The following is a 19,956-nucleotide window of genomic DNA, read 5'->3' as shown; positions in this document are numbered from 1 at the left end:
CGATTCCCTTCCCCTCGCATTCCTCCCCTCCGTCCCCCCTCTCCTCTACCCTCCCTTCCCCTCGCTTTTCCACAGTCCACATCACTCCCTCTACCCACATCCCCCTACCTCCTCTTTTGCCCCTGGGAGGTTAACTTCGGTTCAGTTCAGCACCGCGAGCGGGGAGAAAGATCGGCGATACCACGCTCCTTGGCCGAGACACATTCGCCTGGCTTCAGCGCGAAAAGGTCCCGCAGGAGAGGTTGCAATTCGCATCGTTTTCGTGCCGTCCGCGGAGGGGAACGAAGGTTGAGGTTTGGCACACACACACGTTCGTAGTGCGTGCGTCGAGTCCCTGTTCCTGACCTCCGTCTCTCGCGAGGAGATCCAATCAGTGCAGACGGCAACGGTGACCGTGTTGGCCCAGGTGTCTTCACTTCCCTGTCAGAAGATGGCGGGCATGGCGACGACTGGAGGTGGCCTGTCTTACCTGGCGGCGTTCCTCCTGGTGACCTCGGCTTTCTGGGATTATTCGCACGCCTGTAAGTGAGCTGGAGATATTATTACTTTCAATCGACGCCCTGTAATACTATTCAACACAACCCACAGCGTCGGAATGTTGGTTTCTATGCACATGTCCGCCCATCCGTGAATTTCTCGACACGAACCGTTTCAAAATCGTTTTGTTTTTGTTTTTCCATCCGTCTCTTAAATATTCTCTCGCGTTGCGTGATGGAAACCCGGGGTTGTTTTGGAGCGAGCTTATCATGATATCGTATCCAAAGGCGAGGAAGAGTGTGACAGAGATACCACCGGTCAATGAAATAGTAGCAGTCCAGTGGTTACTGAATTACCAGTGGTAGTAGTAGTCCGATGGTCCACTTCCACCCATCCAAGCAAGGCGACGGACGGCACAGATGTGGTCTTGTGGTGACGGAACGGCGATTTGATTTTTTAAAAACCGTCGTTGGAATCCGCTAAGCGTCGATTTCTCTGTGTGTGATGAAGGTTGTCGAATGCATTTCGAGAGCTGTTCAAGTTGAGCGCTAGTGTGTTCTGAAAGTGCACAACATTGAATTGCGGTGAGGTTTCTAGGAAGAGCATGACGTTAAGTTGCAGGTTACCGGGGCATTTAATAGCTTTAATTTTCTTTGTTATGCTCCCCCCCCCCCAATATGCTTCAGCTTACTTCCATTACATCGTAAATAATGGCGTTAGGAAATTTTCGTTCGAAGAGATTACGTGGACGAGTAACCTTAAGAGTAAAGAATGGTGTTGGGAGATTTTCGCAGAGGTGATCGATAAATCGCTTAATATATCAGGGACTCGTAATTGGAAATATTATTCACCTTCGCTCGAAGAATCCTCGGGGACTTGGCTAATATTATTATAAGGTGCAAAATGTTTGACATTGGCAATGTGTTTCAGTATTATCTTATGCTTTTTTTTATTTGTCCACTTTCAGTAGGAAAAAGTTGGAATCGTCTGTGATGATAGCATTCAAACAAATAGATTTAAGTTAAATGTAATATAATTCAATATTATATTTATATATATATATATATATATATATATATGTATAAATAAATGTAAAATTCAAAATGTCAATCCGTCTATATTACGCCCACCGAAACTGACATAGTCACTAGTTGAATATTTCGATTTAACTTCAATTTAGGAGTTATCATTTATCCGAATTTTGGAAATAACAATGATACTAATATATTGATAAGGTATTTTAACGGGAAAGGGAAGATGCGCAATATTGCGGAGTATAATGTGCGGAGGTAATGTACATATTATTCGAAAAACTTGAGGTTCGGATTAATTACTCGTATTTTGCCAATGAAAACGTTCTTGAACCGCGATATTGTACTCGCTCTAATTCAAGGCCAACCGACATTCGTCTCCTGCGGCACTATTTCTTTTCATTTGGGTGAGATTTAATGCCTGCCAAGTCGACACGACCCTTCTATTCTGACCCCTCCTCGTTTTTCCCTTAAGCGCCCTCGAAACGAGGTGGGCCGTCATTGTATTCCTCCTGCCTCGCGACCGGACTTGTTGCTGTGGTGATGAGCAGCTATTTTGGTTATCTGCTTCGAGACTTCACTTCATCTACATTTACTTAATACCCCGCAAGCCGCCGCAAGGGCACGTGGCAGGGCGTGTTAGGGGAACACCGGTTACAAGAAAAAGTAATCGTATGCCAAAGCCACAAATTTATGCAATCCATAAACAAACCATAATTGGCAATCATGCAAAAATTCTTACACCCCACTCACATGCAAACACTCAAACTGCCAACTAACATTCAAATGCACCTACATATGTACATGATATCTTTGCAATGTTTAATTTTGTTCCGACTTGTGAATTCAATGTTTTTAATATTTCTAAAGTGACTTCGGTTTCTTGCCATTTTGATTTCTGATTGTTCGGGGAAAGGATGAGTATTTGTATCTATCTTTACTGAAATCTATCTCCCTTATTTTATCTTTGTGGTCTGATCTACTTAAGTAGTGTGGGGCCATCCATTCATTTATTGTCATCGTTTAACTCGTTCGTTCTGAGATTTTATAAATTTCTAGCTCTCGCTTGTTCTCTTCGTATTTCAAGTGGCTCCCAGCCTTAATCCCCTAAGAGACCTGTCAAACTTGTTTTCTTATTTTAACAATTTTTAACGAATCTGGCCTTTTTTCTCTGGACTTCGTGGAGCTTCGAGGAAGACCGCGGCTTCACCTCAGCTTAAATCTGTGGTGTGTGGCATCCTTCCGCCACCTCTTCACTCCGTTTACATCTAGACTACACTATTTACACGTGGCACCCCGTGATCCAACGTCAGGGCGCGTGGAATGGGCGGGTTACCGGACGCCATTCATGTAATATTCGTTATATACAGGTCAATTGTCATATTACTAGTAGCTACGTCGCTGACTCCTGTGAGGCTAAATAAGGAAACCCGTTATGAAGGGCGGACTAGCATGAAACGCAGCCACCCAACTATCAAGTAGCAATCCATTCAAGCAGGACGGACACGGAATTAGGTCTACCATTTAATTTACACAACATCCCACCACCCGGCTCAGGGGCGCGTGGTGGGGGGTGTTGTCTATGAAATTTGGGAGGATGAATTATTCCATACCTGTCACATCTCCTCGCTTCGAGTAGCAATTATTATTAAATGTATCGGGTTTTCCCTAAACATTTTCCAATTTCTTAATTAATGTTTTCTCCAATGGTTCCTAAATACCTGCCGCGAATTCCAAATGTAGTCTTACTAAAGCGGAGTAACACCTCTCCTACCTTTTCATTTCATTACATTTCTTAAGTCAATCTAATAAGTCTTAATTTCATGGCTCATCTGCGTATTCCTTTGATATGCGTATCCTATGAAAGGATTCATTGCTATGTACCCCGCTAGTATCTGTCGCTCGGATATCTGGTCTAAATCATTGGAGGGCACTACGCTTATTTGCTAGAGACGATATATATTCATATGCATGCATTAACTAATATTTTTTTCAATTTTAGCTGTTGATCTAACGCCCCTTGCCAAACGCCCTTTCGACGGCTTGCGAGGTACTGCTTAGATTTAGTTGTGTATTCTCTTCTTCAGAATTCAGGGTAACATGAATCAAAATACTCAGTTGTGTTTCTTATTATCTAATTTTCCTATGCCAGCGCTGGTTATAGCATATTATGTATCTGTTGTCGAGAAAAGCCAATATATTCTTAAAAATAGCGTTCCCACATTTTGAAGTCGGTCTCTAATCAACACATCTGAATCATTCCTATCGCCGTTTTTGCAGAAGGGGTTACTTGAGCTAGCAGCCAGTTGCGAGTTGCTGAGCCTTCTTCTTTCAACTTAAATCAATTGTTTTCAAATATTTTGCAATGTTGTCAGCAAGTTCTGCCTGGATTATACGCACTGGGGATTTCTTCCGGACCTGCGGCGTTTTTGTTTTCATGTTTTCTTATCTGCTTTCCTATTTTTCCTGGGAATATGTCGCTCGTGGACTCTTCGTTACGTGTTTTTGGGTTACATGCAATAATAATATTTTTGCTGTAATCGATTTGTAAGACATTATTTAGGATTTGGCCTTTTTAAACCGTGCAACGTATAACAATTTGACTATTTATGCTTTTGAATAATGTACAGTTGGGCTTTTCCCTTGTATTTCCCTGGCGTTAGATCATAATGATCTAAGATCATCCTCCAAATGCACGCATAAAATTTTGATATAACAGAGTAGTAAGGTTTTCCGCGAAATTTTTTTCATTTACCTCGACATTCGGCGAGGTTAACTTCTGACGTCCTCATTGGAATTGCGTCACTATTTTTGAAACTTTTTGTTTTAAATTTGGATGTGCCATTCTTTCCTTCCTCAAAACCGCTGTGCTCTCTCTATTGTATCAACTTGGTCCTTTTTATAGTACTTGTATATTTGCAATATGTTCCATGTGAATTTTTACGGCATCGATAGCGCTGAAGAGCAGACAAAGTGTTGGGTTCTTCTGGGAAACTGATAGTCATGCTGCGATGCAATAAACGCACAGCTGCACATTGCAAATGTTTTTCCAGTAAGTCTCAAGAAAACCAATTCGAAGAGTGTTTCTTAAGCCAGCTTTATTCGAGAAGTAGCCACTTTTAACGTTTTCCTTAATGTGAAGAAACACATCCGTGGAATTTTATTTTTCAACCTCCGAAGTGTACTTAGGCGAACTGATCATTTTTAGGTTCCAACGGGCTGCCTCTGACACAATACTGCAGGGATATCACTGAAACATATACGTAGGGCATATACATTTCATGATAAGCCAACAGGATGATAACATGAAGTTAAAATGTCACACGTAGAATTATACGTATAAAAATGTGAGACCATCCTTTATTGCAATCCTAAGGTACAATTGTTTGTCAGTTGTTAGTATATGTGTCTGCATGCGTGTTAAATGAAATGATTTTTGAAGGAATTTATACGCCACTGTGGGTATAGATTTGCATGGATGTGTTGATTTTGCATGTGGATTTGTTTCCTTTTACAGGTGGTGACCGAACACCCCCCGACACACGCCCTTGCGGCTTCTTGCGGGATATTATGGAGATGTATTGGACAGTCCTCGTAAATTATTCATCTACATATACGTAATACTCCACAAGTCTCTGTAAAAGCGTGTGGCGGGGGGTGTTAGGTAAACACCCATGCATAAATGGTTGTGTTTGGCTGAAGGTTTAAATTTTAATTATGTTGGGATAAAATACTAGGAATGTTATGTTTGATTTAATTATGATTATAAATATGTATCGTTTGAGCTACGACCGAATGCTTCATTCTGTTAGTCACTCATCTGAACTTGAGTCTAAGCTCTATTAAATTAACCTTGTGGGACATTCTGCCATGTAATTTGGTATCAAAATTAATCTCTCGCTGTTTATTTATTTATCTTAAAGCGTTATTTAAATACAGCAGTAGTGCCAATTTGCAGTGAAAAATATAACAAAAACATGAAAGAGGACAAAATACAGTAGCAACATAACAATAAACACAAGCAAACTGGATTCACAAGCAAACTCATGTTCCCCGTACATTTCAGCAAGTATTCATCGAGACTGCTTTTTGAATCTTCGTGAATCAAGGATTTCCCAACCTAATTTCTCCATGGAACTGATCACATTTACTCCTTGACTTACTTAGGATTCGACCTGAGTATTGGGTTGATCTAAGTCAAGGGCTATTGACTGGAAAATAAGGAAAAATTGATATTTTGTAAAATCTACTGAGTAATTCCCCGGTTTCCTTTTTCTACTTTGTCATCAATGCAAAGAAAGGTGTCAGAGAGAGTAACGGAAAACTTAGAAATTAACGCTATTGCGTTCCTATGTACAGTGAATTTTTTTAAATGCCACCTGTTCCACTACACTGTTACAACTTCAGTTATACTGGCCAAATTTTGAAAATACATTCATTCTTATGATATTTCACAATACTATATATTAGCGTGAATCATCAAACATATTTCCTCAAATCAGTAGGCCAGAAATATTATATTCTTCTGCGTCGGGAATCGGTTTTTTCAGTCGTTTGCCGAACAGCAACAGAGGACGCACTGCATAAAACACAACGATACTCTAGATTTGTTGGCATTGACGTCATCAATCATGGGACACTATATCTACGAAACGATTTTCCTCGTTTGCGCGTAGATCAATTTCTGGACCCATAGTTTTGAAAGACGGTAGGCATTGTAACACCTGTTGTCAACTCGAGAGAAGTACATTTGTTCTGTGATGAATGTAAAATGAGTTTTCACTCCCAGGCATTCCCTCCCATTCCCTCCTCTCAACATTTGGCAGCAAATGTTGAGAGGAGGGAATTCATAATCTTGTTCAGGAATCTGCCGGATCATCCGCTATGACCTCAGGTGCGTCAAGTTGGGGTTCATTGCAATTAACGCGCCGATCCTGAGAGGATAACGCGAGAGATAAATACGAGAGGCGAGAAGATGCCGCTTCAACGAAAAAGACTGATGTGGCGTGGAGGCAGAGTAAACCTGGACAACTAATACTTCCACATTTCATTCCTATTCCTAATATTTATTCATTCATTCCTTTTCATTACATGCTTATAAAATGGACATTCCGACGCTTTATCTAGAATTTTATGACCTCCAAAGTGGAAAATTATGTTAATATGCTAATAAGCCTCTTGTAATCTCATCCCCATATTAACTGTCCAAGGCACTGGGAGATTATAAATGAGCTGAGGAGTTGTCATGTCGTGAGGTGATGTGTGAAGGATATTTAGAAAGGGTCATTGAATGTCTGTGAGGGGGTGGAGGAGAAAGGGCTGGGAAAGGGTACAAGATCCGGATTGCAATTCCAAAATACTCAATGAAAAAAATAGGTATTAATTGGGGAAAAATGTTTCTGATAAAATATCTGTCAAATAGTAGAGAACATCATCAGTAAAGAAAAGTGCTGAAGGTGCTCCTTCAATCAGCGTCATGCACGTCAAAATTGTTCTTAGCTTAAGTACGTAAATTGGAAATAAATTGCTCCGTCATTCGTCATAGTTCAATTGCTAACGTTATGAATTAATCAAAATACTTCCATGGTTTTCCACAGTGCTTTTGTTTTTGTGCAACAAATGGTTTCGTTGTGTCGTAACTTCTTTAGATCGCGTACTCTAGGAGGATGACGCGTTATCTAACGTACTGACTTCCCATCCAGAGGGCGCGGGTTCAAATCCCGACGGTGTTGAATATTTATCAGAGGTATCTCGATCCCTACTTGAGGTGCTTTGTGGAGAGGACTTTGAGTGAGTACGCCGCCCGTCGGATTGGACCGCGGACCCTTTGGCGCCTTTCGTTAAGAGTAGGATGATGCCGACGCCGGGTTTCTCTCCACCCTTCTTTCTTTCCCATCCATCCCTAATGGCACAAATGATCTCAGCTGTCGATCGCCTCCCATAAAGCTACCACTACTCGAGTACTCTAACGAGTCAGGTCGAGTAAATGAAAAATAATTGAGGCAGCTCGTTACTCCAAGTAAGGCTCGAGCTTATTTAAATGGAAGCAATTCCAACGAGTGACGCCTGTGACAGTTAATATGACAACAATTGCGTCGGCTGATGGGGAATCATCTGGGAGAGGAAGTTGCAGGATCATCAGCGATGACCTCAAGTGCGTCAAGTCGGGGTTCATGGCGATTTACGCCCCATGGTTCTGACAGGAAGTTCATTCGAGAAGATGCCTCGAAGGATCTTGTACAATGGGTTTAAAGGGGATAAGTTGTGATGTGGATACGGCATCTCTTCGCTGCATTCTAATTCAATTCGGGTAGATTCACTTAGGGTAAAACAGCAACAATCTAGAATTTACTGTGATTGGCGAAACCATCTGATGCAGGTAGATATTTAGCATATTCAAAGAGCTGCGGGAGATTCCTTGATAATGACCTTTAACTGAGTCTTGACCGGAATCCCGGTCAAGGCGAATGATTTTTACACTGTGAAATTTTAGATATTTAGAAGCTAGGCTGAAGAATTGGAATAGTAAATAGTACTCGAAAATATTTTTTGTCGAAGGAAAAGAATATACTATATGGACTGACTCGCAAATTGGATACTCTTGATCGTAGAATGAAACAGTGTCGCTGCTAAGGCTGATTCCCATTCCTTCATCGTAAATATTTTCCACTCTTTAATAAATACCACGCATAAATTCCGTAGGAACATCTTGCCAGCCAATTTCTGTTGACTTCCCTCCTTCAATTTTAACTTTTGAAGCCAGCGAATTTCCTTCTTTCATGGGCAGTTATTTTTTTCAGAGATTCCTACTGGTGTGCAAACATGTAGAGTGTCCGAGGTTTGTCCAATAAATACGCGAACTGAGGCCATAAAAACTTTTTTTTTCTTAATTTAGTCTGCATCGATTTTGTCCCCTTCAAAGTACTCTCCATTCGTTTCTATGTCCTCGGCAGTTAGGCTTTTTAGTTTTCTCGTCGTATGTGGCTCTATTGTGTCCACATCTTCCCAGTGATGTCCCATCATCATATTTTTGCATTTAGGGAATAGGAAAAAAGCCACAGGGGGTGAGATCTGGGGGCGAATAAGGAGGATGATTAAGGATGGCGATTGAATATTTTGCCTGAAACTGGCGAACAATCAATGCTGAATGCGCACGATTTTTGCACACATTTTGTTTAAACCCAAATGTTCGGTTAAAATAGTGGGTACTGTGGATTCTCCTAAAATCAGCTATCATTCGGACAGTTTTTTGACGATCGGTAAGGACAAGGGACCGCACACGATCAATGTTGTCGTCAACACAGGTGGTTGAAGGTCGAATCGGCCTTGCATCATCCGTGGCGTCTTGTCGGCCACCTTTAAAACGCTTAATCCACTTGAAAACGGATGTTTTCTTCAGAACATTATCACCGTAAACAGCGCTCAACATTTCAGTAATTTCTTGATAAATTTTACCGCACTTCGCCAAAAAACTTGATGCTGATTCGTTGCTCCGTGATTGCGTCAATTTCCATTTTCGACAAACAGTAAAAACAAATACAACAGAAACTAACATACGCTCAGCTCGACGATCCACCAAGCACAGACGGCTCATTGGGTCCCAGGCAACTAGCGCCGCTAGTGGGCAGGGCTATAGTCCGTGTCATGGCCGCCAGATTGTACCACTTCACGCATTTATTGCACAGTGCACGTATTTCTAATGAAATGCTGACTCACAAAACATATAGTTTTTCATTTATTTCAATTCAATTTATCTGTCGCTAAATCACCTCCCTCTATCGCAGTAGAAGTTCGTTCCTTGACTCAGTCGGCTCTTACTCGGCCACCGATTACTTGTTCATGAATCCTCTACTATGGTATTTCTGCCTGTATGCTCGGTTACTTTAACAACCCTCCACTCTCATTAAGCCTTGATGGGTCCATTTTGTGGCATTCGTACTGACCTCCAAACGCTAAGCAAACAGTGACGGCGTCGTTAGCCTGGGAAACCGACATAGCACGATCTTTGGACTAACTTATGACTTCATGAAAGGAATCGCTACGTTGACCTGTAATCCAAAAGGACATCTCTAGAGTGTGTGGCAGGGGGTGATCCTAAACAGTGTATGCAAAACTAAAGTGAAATGTTCATTACATGTTATTTACGAAAATATATGCTAAATAATTCAAATAATGGTAAATATATCCATAGAAGCTACTTGCGATCTAGTATCTCGGTGTACATTTCTTCTCTACAGATGCAGGAAGAACTGAATCTTGAGAGAACAATAAAATAAAGGCAAGATAAAATAATGTCAAAATACTCTATCGTTCGCGGGAAAAAATGAGTATTTAAATACTGTCGGTGCTTCATTTGATCTACATAATAATTTCCTTATTGGGTCTTCTACTGTAGTTCAGCGGAGGTAGTATTACATTTTCAAAATCATCTAACCATTTCAAAAGAGACTCGTATCGAAATATGCAAAAAAATCTTACATGTAATTTTAATGTAATTCGGTCCGTGAATGGTTTCCGCCGTCATTCCTCTGATTATCTAGATAGTCTACTACATTTATCATCACAGAGGTTTACAATCCTTGCTCTTCTGCGCTGGGTACGATCTACCACGGTCACCTTGCAGATTATAATCAATAGACATATTCTTTCACTTTATTCGTTCTTTTCGCGTCAAATAACCAATCATTCAATAAGTCCCGGGTCTTATTGAAAGGGATATTATTTTGGTATTCGCAAGGTATAACTTATATCTACTACTTTGAAAAGGGAAAATCTATCAATAGCGACTATTAAATTGAATTATTGGCACTTTTGGAGGACGAAATCGCAAAAAAAACGCCCGCTTACGAAGAAGAAAAAAATTCATCTTTCATCAAGACAGCACGCCGTGCCACAAGCCAATGAAAACAAAGGCCAAATTGAACGAGTTGGGCTTCAATATGCTTCCCCACCCGCCATAGGTACTCTCCAGATCTACTGGCCCCCAGCGACTACTGGCTGTCTGCTGTGATCTCAAAAAGATACTCCAGGGAAAAAGATTTGGCTCGAATGAGGAATTCTTCGCTGCTATTGAAGCTTATTTTGTAAAAAATGCTTAATTCGTAAATACAATCGCGTTTACAATATACTTAATTCGTAAATACAATCGCGCTTGTCCTCGAGGACAAGCGCGATTGTATTTACGAATTGCTGATAGCTATATTTGTTGATACGAAAGCAATGGTTAAGCAAGGATCTACGAGCAAACGTTTATTACTCATGGGGAAACCTGTCGTGAAAGTCTTAAATAAAAAATACCGTTCCGACGACGATTATTAAATCCAAATGGCGAGACGTAGTTTGCAGGACGACATAACGGTCAAAAACCTCTCGTCTCATATAAAATTAAAGGTCACTTATGCGGGAAACCTCTCTCTAACCAAAGTGGTGAGCACGAGAGAATATAGTTTTTATTTGAAGTTACTCTCTGAGAGCAGGACATTAAAACCGGTGGTAAACAAGTATAAGGAGCTTAAAAAAAGCATGAGTTTTCAGTTGTTCAGAGTACATAGCAAAACATAAAGTCTCATTACTACAATTCATCCCTCTGTATTATTTAAGTTATTGAGCTTTTTATTGAACTTATTATTATTGAATTTTTAAATTTCTTACTGCATCCTAAGGTGAAATTATTTGTTAGATGTTAGTATATGTATTTGCATGCGTGTAAGTTTAAGGGAGTTTTGCATGAATGTATTCGCCATGTGGGTATAGTTTGGCATGTATGTGTTGAATTTGCATGTGGTATTGCTCCCTTTTACGGATGCTGTTCTAACACCCCCCCGCCACACGCCCTTGCGGTGGCTTGCGGGGTATTATGTAGATGTAGATTGAAGATAATTAAATATAATGTTTTGTTATTTTGACGCAGTTCTTTTAATAAGACAATATTCGTTGAGTAACATGTTTCTCTTCGAATATAATCGATAATATCTCAATTAAAGGTGGTTACATTTTAATGATAAACTTTGCATCATTAATTTCGCTACTGAAGAAATGTGTATCATGCTCAAAACCGCATGTCCGTCCGCAATATTTTTCCGGAAAATATTTCGGAAAGTAATTTGGTGATGAGGTATTTTTTGTTTACCAATTGAAAAGTGCAGACTGCTATTTTTGGAAGATCGGTTTTGGTTTAGAAGTGGGAAAATTACGAGTGTTACCGTAGCATTTAAGAGGTACCTGACAGGAAGGAATACAGTATTCAAAGAGGACGTATTCCAAACTTAAGCCTCTCAGGCCACACAAATTTGATTTTTATACGTTGGACCAAGGTGTGTAATGTGATAGGCAAATGGAAGGCTGCTCATTATTATTCCTGGATTTCAACGTGTACGTGGAAGAAATAAGTAAGGAATATGAAGTGGTGAAGGTGGCAATAAAAGCTGGCGGGAAACTCATTGACTCAGATTTCTCAATCTTTATTTAGGTAGAAAATTGTACGATTGCAGTCATCGCTGATTGAATACTTTAACCAGTGTGAGATATGTGAGAACTAATGATTAAATAACGAAGTCATTAACGCAATAAAGAAAACAAAGGTAATGAAGAAATAGGTATTCTAGATTAAACATTAGAATAAAAGCATAAGTACACTAATATGTAGGACTGTGTGTGAGAGGACGTTTAATGAATTAGTAAGTGCATTCAAAGAAGAATTAAGTTTTGTCAAAATATTGCAGAGTGAAGAGAGTTGGTATCAGGGGTCTTAAGTAAAATTGGAAATAATTGATTAATAAAAATTGTGACATTGAGAGTAGGTTAAGTAGTTAAGAAACTTGATGTGTGTGTGAAAAGTTTGAAGACTTTGATGAAGAGGAGAATGTTGGGTTAACCGAGGTAGAGAGTACAAAATTGAATCAAATATGAATCTGATGAATTAACTATTTTATTCTGTGGTTTAGCGGTGCCGTGCCAGATGGAGCTCGGAAAGATATCAGTTGCTCAGCCCCAGGGTCCATCCACCTACCGTCGGCGGTAGGCTAACGGTAATACGAGGGTAGGCCAAACACAAAATGATCTTCAGAAGCAGTCCTGGTGGCATGTGGAAGTAACATTCCCACTCAATAAACATGCGCAGGTTTGAGGTCGTTACATTTATCCAGTGTATTTTTAGAAGCGGAAGTATGGAGACGTGTTCTAGTGCTATGTCAAAGCGAGTTAAAAAGCGTGCTGTTATTTGACAGCTGCCTTTATCTCATCGTCTGAGGTGTGATGATTATCCTTGAGGTGTTTCTTGAGTTGAGGTAAAAAATAAAAATTCCAAGGCGCCAGATCGGGGGAATAAGGAGAGTGTGGGAAAGGTTCAAATTTCAGGTTTCGCAGAGCCTCTCCGGTTGCGCGCAAGGTGTGTGGACGAGCGTTGTCATGTTGCAAGATTATTGGCCCCAGGCTGCCTTTAACACGACAAACTCGACCAATATGGTTTGCGATACGTTGTTGAGTGATTCGCCGGTCATTTTGAATCAAACCTTCGACGAGTTTGCGATGTTTATCGTCTGTGGCAGTGATCGGACGCCCGCTGCGTGTTTCATCAACAATTATGGCTTTTCGAGGTTCGCATCCACGGAATTTCACAGCCCATTGATGTAGAGCAGACTTATCAATATCATCGTCACCATAAATAGCCTTTAAACGACGATGAATCTCAGTAGGAGTCAATTTTTCAGCAGTAAAAAGTTGGATGACAGCATGCTGTTTAACTCGCTTTGACATGGCACTAGGACACGTCTCCATATTCCCGCTTCTCAAAATACACTGGATGAAATTAGTCTCGCATTAGTGCAGCCCCTCGTGCAGTACCCTCGCAATAGTTGTGTTTAACCGTAAATGCGGCATCCAAATTAGGAATTTCCGTGTGAAGTTTCATCTCCATCAAATTAATTTCGTTGGCGAATTCAGTTGTAATGTCACACAACGCTAGTGTACTTCAAGGCCAGGGAAGCGTGGGCAGAAAGTCCTCGAGAACTCACGGCACTTGAAAAAATAGCATTTTCCACCATGCCATTTAAGCATATGCTTCGTAAATTCAAGGTCATCCATTAGGAGTAGGATTCGTATCCGAGAGCCGCCATCGCCGTTTGAATTTACTCGGAATCCTTAACCTTCGCGAACGAAGAAAAGAGCGATGACGATGTATAATTTAAGGAGTGACTGAGGATCTTAATTGTCACATTTGAACAGGATTCCCGGGCGCCTGATGTAATCAGTCATGTTTGGACTTGATTGGACAGAAATAGATATAGTCAGAGATAGATTTTTCTATCTCCTTCGGATCAACGAACAACCTTGTTTTGCTCCATGGAAAGGAAAAGATATGTATTAAATGCGCCATATTGGTTTGTATTTAATTTTAAACTTTTCTTTTGTGGTTTTCACTACATTTCAAAAAACAAATGTAATTTTTATAAGTTTGCTATAGCGGCTATCATGAAAATCATTTTTGTTCATCCGCTATCGTGAGTATTTAAAATATGCGCCAAACCAATTTTTACTCAGGCAAAACGGTCCGGAAAACCTATAAATTAGGAAATCGCTGCATTAGTCACTTGATTACTTAATGTGCGTAGCCTTGACTTGGTGGGTGAGGATATGTTTGAGCAAATGCATGGTGTTACACTGTGAATATGTACTAACATGTATTAGATACTATAAAAACTGACATATGTGTATTGCACTCCGTGACAGAGGAGGGACCAACTGGGTGGTGTTAAGACAGTAACGTATGCAAAAAGTTTTGATCTATCTTGAGACATGGGAAAAAATGGGCAGATCTAATTTATTTCTTAGTTGTTTCATAAAGTGGCCAATAGTTGTGTAATATTATGGGCGCGGAGTCTGCGCAAGTGAAAAATATTTCCCTATTCCGTTACGCTGAACAGACTTAGATTAGCTTTGCCTTATAGTCTCACTTACCACTGTAAATGTACGTATTAAAATTTGCAGTTTGTTTTCTTGCTGATTAAAGGCTTCTTCCCCTCCTGTAGTTTTCCTGAATGTAATAATTTCCATCGCAAGTTTATAATTGGCAAACATAATCTTTTCGTTGATGGCAGTAGATCTAAATAACCGATAAGTACATCTTTGTATTATCTTTTACTAATAAAGTAAAAAATTCATCATTGGGCCGAAAATTATCTAGGCATATTTAATATGAAGCGCAAAATTTTCAAAAGGATTTCTTAAGATTTTCAGTAGGTTATGTACACATGGTTTTCATTGAAAGAAGATTTACATCGTGTGCCTCCTCAGCACTGACTACCTTTCTAAGAGTCTTGCATCCTCGCTTCACGGGTAAAAGAGCTCCAAACTTCCTACAAGTTACCCGCCGTGCTAATTGTCGGGAACGTTCCAACAATATTCAGGAATACTCAAGAAGGTTCTTAGGAGGTCCAAGATGTTTCTTTGCTGCGGCTAGAATCACAATTTCAAAAGTTTCTCACATTTTATTCATTTTTTTCTTAATTACTGCCACTCTTCACGTTTTTAGATGCATTTGATTTCGATCTTAATATCCTATGACACACACTTGCTCTTTCTCTCACCTCATTCATTTTTAATTTCTGTCCTTTACTTTTACACTTTATGACTTAATAATGACTAGAATTTAGTCGCTCTTAACTAGAGCTGCTTGGTAACATTTGGATTGTTTACAATAATTGTGGTACCTATAATTTGCTAGAATATAATATGTTTCATATATATCGCTGTGTGGGTCGCGGTAGTCCAGGGGGTAGAGCGTTGGGCTACTGACCGGAGGGTCCCGGGTTCGATTCCTGGGCAAGTGTACTACGAGGGTCATCCGGAAAGTAGTACCCGTTCGTGAAATAAAGACACAAAAGTAAATATTAACAAACATAAAAAATTTTATTTGAAAGAGGATACTTTAAACTACTTCTCAACATAATCTCCAAGCAAATTAAGGCATTTGTCATAACGTGTGACAAGTTTCTGTATTCCTGCTGCATAGTCCTTCGCCGCCAGCTCATTGAGATACGCGAGGGACCCATCTTGCACAAATTTTTGCATAATGCAGATGGTGTTTAACAATTTCATGAACAATTGTTCGAGAAACATTGGGAAAATGCTCACAGATGTCATCAATTGTGACGCGCCGATCGTTCCTCACGAATTCGTCAACTGAGCTCACCAGTTGGTCTGTAATGACAGACGGTCTCTCCGAACGCTCATCGTCGTGTGTGTTCCCCCTCCCCATGTTGAAGTTGCGACACCACCGCCGAACAGACGACTCGTCCATTACATTGTCTCCATACACCTCCTTTAATTGGCGATGAATATCACATGGGCGAACGTTTCTTGCATTGAGGAATTTAATCACTGCCCTCACTTCACAACTGGCGGCGTTCTCAATTTTTTTAAACATTGTAAACAATCACAGAAACAACACAGGCAATGCTAGCGTCACGCAACTTGGCTCAGAGAAGGCAGACAAGCCACTGAAGCTATCTGACCTCGTCCAGCGGCTACTCGCGTCGTCAGCACTTCATGCGGCACGAACGGGTACTACTTTCCGGATGACCCTCGTATATGGGCACCTGCAGCTCCACCAGGTCCTCCTGGGAAACCATAAGCGGCACAGGGATATGGAACTGGCCCCCCTACCCTGATGTGTGATTTTCACACGCCTTATAGGACTTAGTACTGGATGAACTCTACAATCACCTACCAAACCGACCTTCGGGTTGATTACTGTGCTTATGCTTATATATATCCCTGTAATTTTCCGCTGTTTTTTATCTGGTTTTCCAAATATGTTATCTTCTTGGGTCAAATATATATTATAGCTTTTCAGTCGTCAAGTAATAATACATTTCCCATTCCATTAAGCATCTCTAACATTTCTTCGAGTAACTCGCACATTTTCTCACTTACTTCATCAGTCCACTCGTCCCGTTTTATTCAGCGCCAACAATTTAATGAAAAACAGTGCCAATATTTAATGAATATATCTGTTTTCTACTGAATATACTTTTTATCCCTTTTTTTCAATTATTTTTATTTTTTATATTAAAAAATAAACTTAATGGGGGCGAGATTGGAACTTCGTAGTCCCTTCTTCGACCTAACCCTTTTAAATTACAGTAAAGACAATGACAAACATCCATGCCCTAGGAGGAGGCAAAACCCACCCTAGGCGGGACTCGACCCCTGGATTGGCAGGCGAGGGCGTTACCCCCGCCGCCGCCACCGGGGCCGGCATAGCAAAAGTACATTATTTTTTATAGTTATTCCATCACCTGTACCTCTTGTAAAGTAATTCAAGATGAGTGTTTCTAGCCATATATATATATATATATATATATATATATATATATATATATATATATATATATATATATATATATATATATATATATATATATATATATATATATATATATATAGCTCATTCTTAAAATTATCTAATGAGTCCTTTTCATTTCCATCATGATATTTTGAAGTTTCCCGCATTCGTCTAGCGGTCTTACAGTCAATGTGCCTCGAACTCTTGATGAAGCCCGCGCAACTGTCTCCGCCGTGGTGTAACCAGGCGAAGGCGACATCCTGTCTCCGTATGATGAAGGTCGGATGAGAAAAATCGCCATTATATAAATTCCTGTGCAAGCCTTGGGAAGTCCAGAGACCTTTATTTCAGTGGTTTCCCGTTGCCATCTGCATTATATGACGTGGATAATTTGGGTGTTTCTTTCGCCTTGAGGAGAAATTTATCCTTCCAAGGGCAAGAGTGTGTCCTTTTAAGTGCTCTTCCACCCTCCGAAGAGGCTGTCGAAAGTACAGAGGGTGATTACTTAGACCGATGGTCATTCGATCTCCTTGGCCACGTTAGCTGCAGAAGAGCTTTGCCATCCCCCGTCACGACGTTGTGGTTGGAGTTTTCCTTTCAACGGGTGGATACACCACGCCGTCTTATCCTCTTTGATTTTTCAAGGGGGAAATAATCATTAATGCTATCAATGTATATGGGAGTAGTTGAAAATGAATGGCCTTTATATAAAAAAACGAGTAATTTCAAGAGTTAGGAGATGAGATGATAGGTGATGTTTCTTCATTGACGGTATCAGGGACTCGTCGTGCCTCCCACCTACGCATATTGTTACAATTTTAGACGAGTTTGCTACCAGCGCCCATCGAGAGTAACCAGCAATTCAGATCATGTTTTAATTCTCATCATCTACATTATAATACTCCGAAAGCCGCGGCAAGGGCGTGTGGCGGGGCTGGGTCACTCAAAAAAGAAAACATAACCACATGAAAAATCTACATATTTATGCAAATCTACACCAATTGTGGCGTATATATTGCATAGATTTACATGGATGTGTTGATTTTGCATATGGTTTTGTTTCCTTTTTCAGATGGTGACCTAACACCAACTGCCACACGCCCTTGCGGCGGTTTGCGCGGTATAATTTAGATGTAATTGCAGTAAAAATTACGCGTGGCGTATTTTTTCTCTCAAACATTCACCGTGATTGACAAGTGTTTCATGATCGGTGATGAGGTCCACAATATGTTATCAGAACTCGATGGAGAACAGCGGTGCGGGATATTTTTCGAGAGACAAATTTAGGGAGTTGATTTAAAATAAGCGGAACAAAATGATAAAGGAATGAAGCATTGTTAGAGTTTAAATTTGTGGCTTCTGCATGCGGTTTTTCTTTTTTACGGGTGGTGCCCTAACACCCCCCGCCACTAGCCCTTTCGGCGGCTTGCGGGGTATTAAGTAGTATATGTAGAGATTTTGATAGTAAATACTATCGAGGTAAGACAGGACCTATACCTACATAATACCCCGCAAGCCGCCGCAAGGGCGTGTGACGGGGGGTGTAAGGTCACCATCTCTAAGAGGGAACAAAACCACTTGCAAAGTTAACACATCCATGCAAACCTTTTCCGGCAGTTGTGTATATATTCAGGCAAAAATCCTTTCAACTTAAACGCATGCAAATGCATATACTAACAACTGACAAACGATTGCACCTTAGAATGTAGTAAAACATTTATCCACTAACTTGCGAGCTAAAATTTGACAAGTAAGAAGCGAAATTCCACCACCAAATGGACATGAAACATACAACAGTCTACTCCCCCAAAAACAACGGTAGGGAATATACCCAACGCTGCAGGTAGTGGGAGGGTGGTCTCCCCACAGGGAGGGACGAGGGTTGGAAGGGGAAACTGAAAAACAGACAAACCAGAGCAAGTAATACTGTTAAGAGCACTACACCATTCAATGGAATTCTAACGCGGTCATGCGGTAAGAAAGGGTTTTGATAAGAAAATACAAGAGCTTAGTGAAAATGCATGCAATTGAGCAAAACTAATTATTCCCTGGACGCTGAGGGTGGATATCTATAACCATACAGTTCCTATCCCGTCTTGTCCATGGGAAGGAGTCTTTGAGTCTGCTAGTTCAGGCATCTATTTCCCGAATTTAGCACACATGATCCAAGCGACCAATGTATGTTGTAGTGCGAATAATTTGCGAGACCTCGGTGCTGAAACATGCGGATCTGAATTTATTTAGTGATTTCAACGTAGCATTGAATCGTCTTTCTTCTAATGATTCCCACTCCGACTCCATAAACATTTCAGTGACGCTTTTCGTTTAATCGTCAGAGTTTTTAACGAAACGTGCTGCCCGGTGTTGAACTTTCTCAATTTTCCGAATCAGGCCTTTTCCACTCGGATCTCATATACTACAAGCATATTCTGGCTGAGGCCTTACAAGAGCGGTAGAAACGTTCCTTGACCTCGGAAACACTTCTGCCAACAATGCGTCGAATAACTCCCAATTTTATATTTATTTGCCCGCAGACTTTACTGATGTGGGTCCCACAAATTAAGTATTTAGTGAATGTAACACCTTGGTATTTTACTGTATCAACTACTGCTAGGTCAACTCCAGCTAATGTGTAAACAAATCCCGTTGATCTTTTAAAGAAATTTACCACGGAACATTTATTAAGATTTAATGTCAATCCCCAATTTCGAAACCATTTATTAGTTCAATGATAAATTCTGTGCTAGAATTACACGATCCTCATCCCCAGATATCTACCGATAAATCGCAGTGTCATCTGTGAACATCCTGATCTTAATTTTTACTTGGCGGTTCAAGTCGTTGACAAAAATTAAGTAAAGCATAGGCTCGATTACACTTCCCTGAGGTACCCCCGAGGTCACTCGAAAGCTGTCGGAACTAGCGCCGTCAGGGCCTACCCTCTGTTCCCGCACTGAAAGAAAGTCTTCAACCCAATTTATTATGCTGTTTATACCTGCGAAATTTTGAATAAGTTTACCATAGGGAACCTTATCAAATGCCCTCTGAAAATCTATAAAGATTGCATCCACTTGTCTGCCAATTTCACCCGATTTATTTAAGGAT

General features: G+C 40.4%; 1 protein-coding gene across 2 annotated transcripts in view; it reads left to right on the top strand.

Moving 5' to 3' along the window:
- Nucleotides 1-122: 122 nt before the first annotated feature.
- Nucleotides 123-19,956, top strand: part of LOC139695766 (serine protease ea-like) — a 44,083-nt gene continuing 24,249 nt past the window's right edge. The window contains exon 1 of one of the 2 annotated variants that reach the window (XM_071594543.1): nucleotides 123-521. In XM_071594543.1, coding sequence (XP_071450644.1) covers nucleotides 431-521 — 91 coding nt within the window. In that variant the 5' untranslated portion in view covers nucleotides 123-430. The remainder of the gene's footprint in view (nucleotides 522-19,956) is intronic. The other variant, XM_071594544.1, reaches the window with a different exon arrangement.

Source organism: Hetaerina americana, unplaced genomic scaffold (genome assembly GCF_022747635.1).
Source record: "Hetaerina americana unplaced genomic scaffold, ioHetAmer1.1.p SCAF_63, whole genome shotgun sequence".
In the NCBI taxonomy this organism is placed as follows: domain Eukaryota; kingdom Metazoa; phylum Arthropoda; class Insecta; order Odonata; family Calopterygidae; genus Hetaerina; species Hetaerina americana.
The sequence above is the reverse complement of the archived record's forward strand: the minus strand, read 5'-3'. Positions and strand labels throughout refer to the sequence as shown.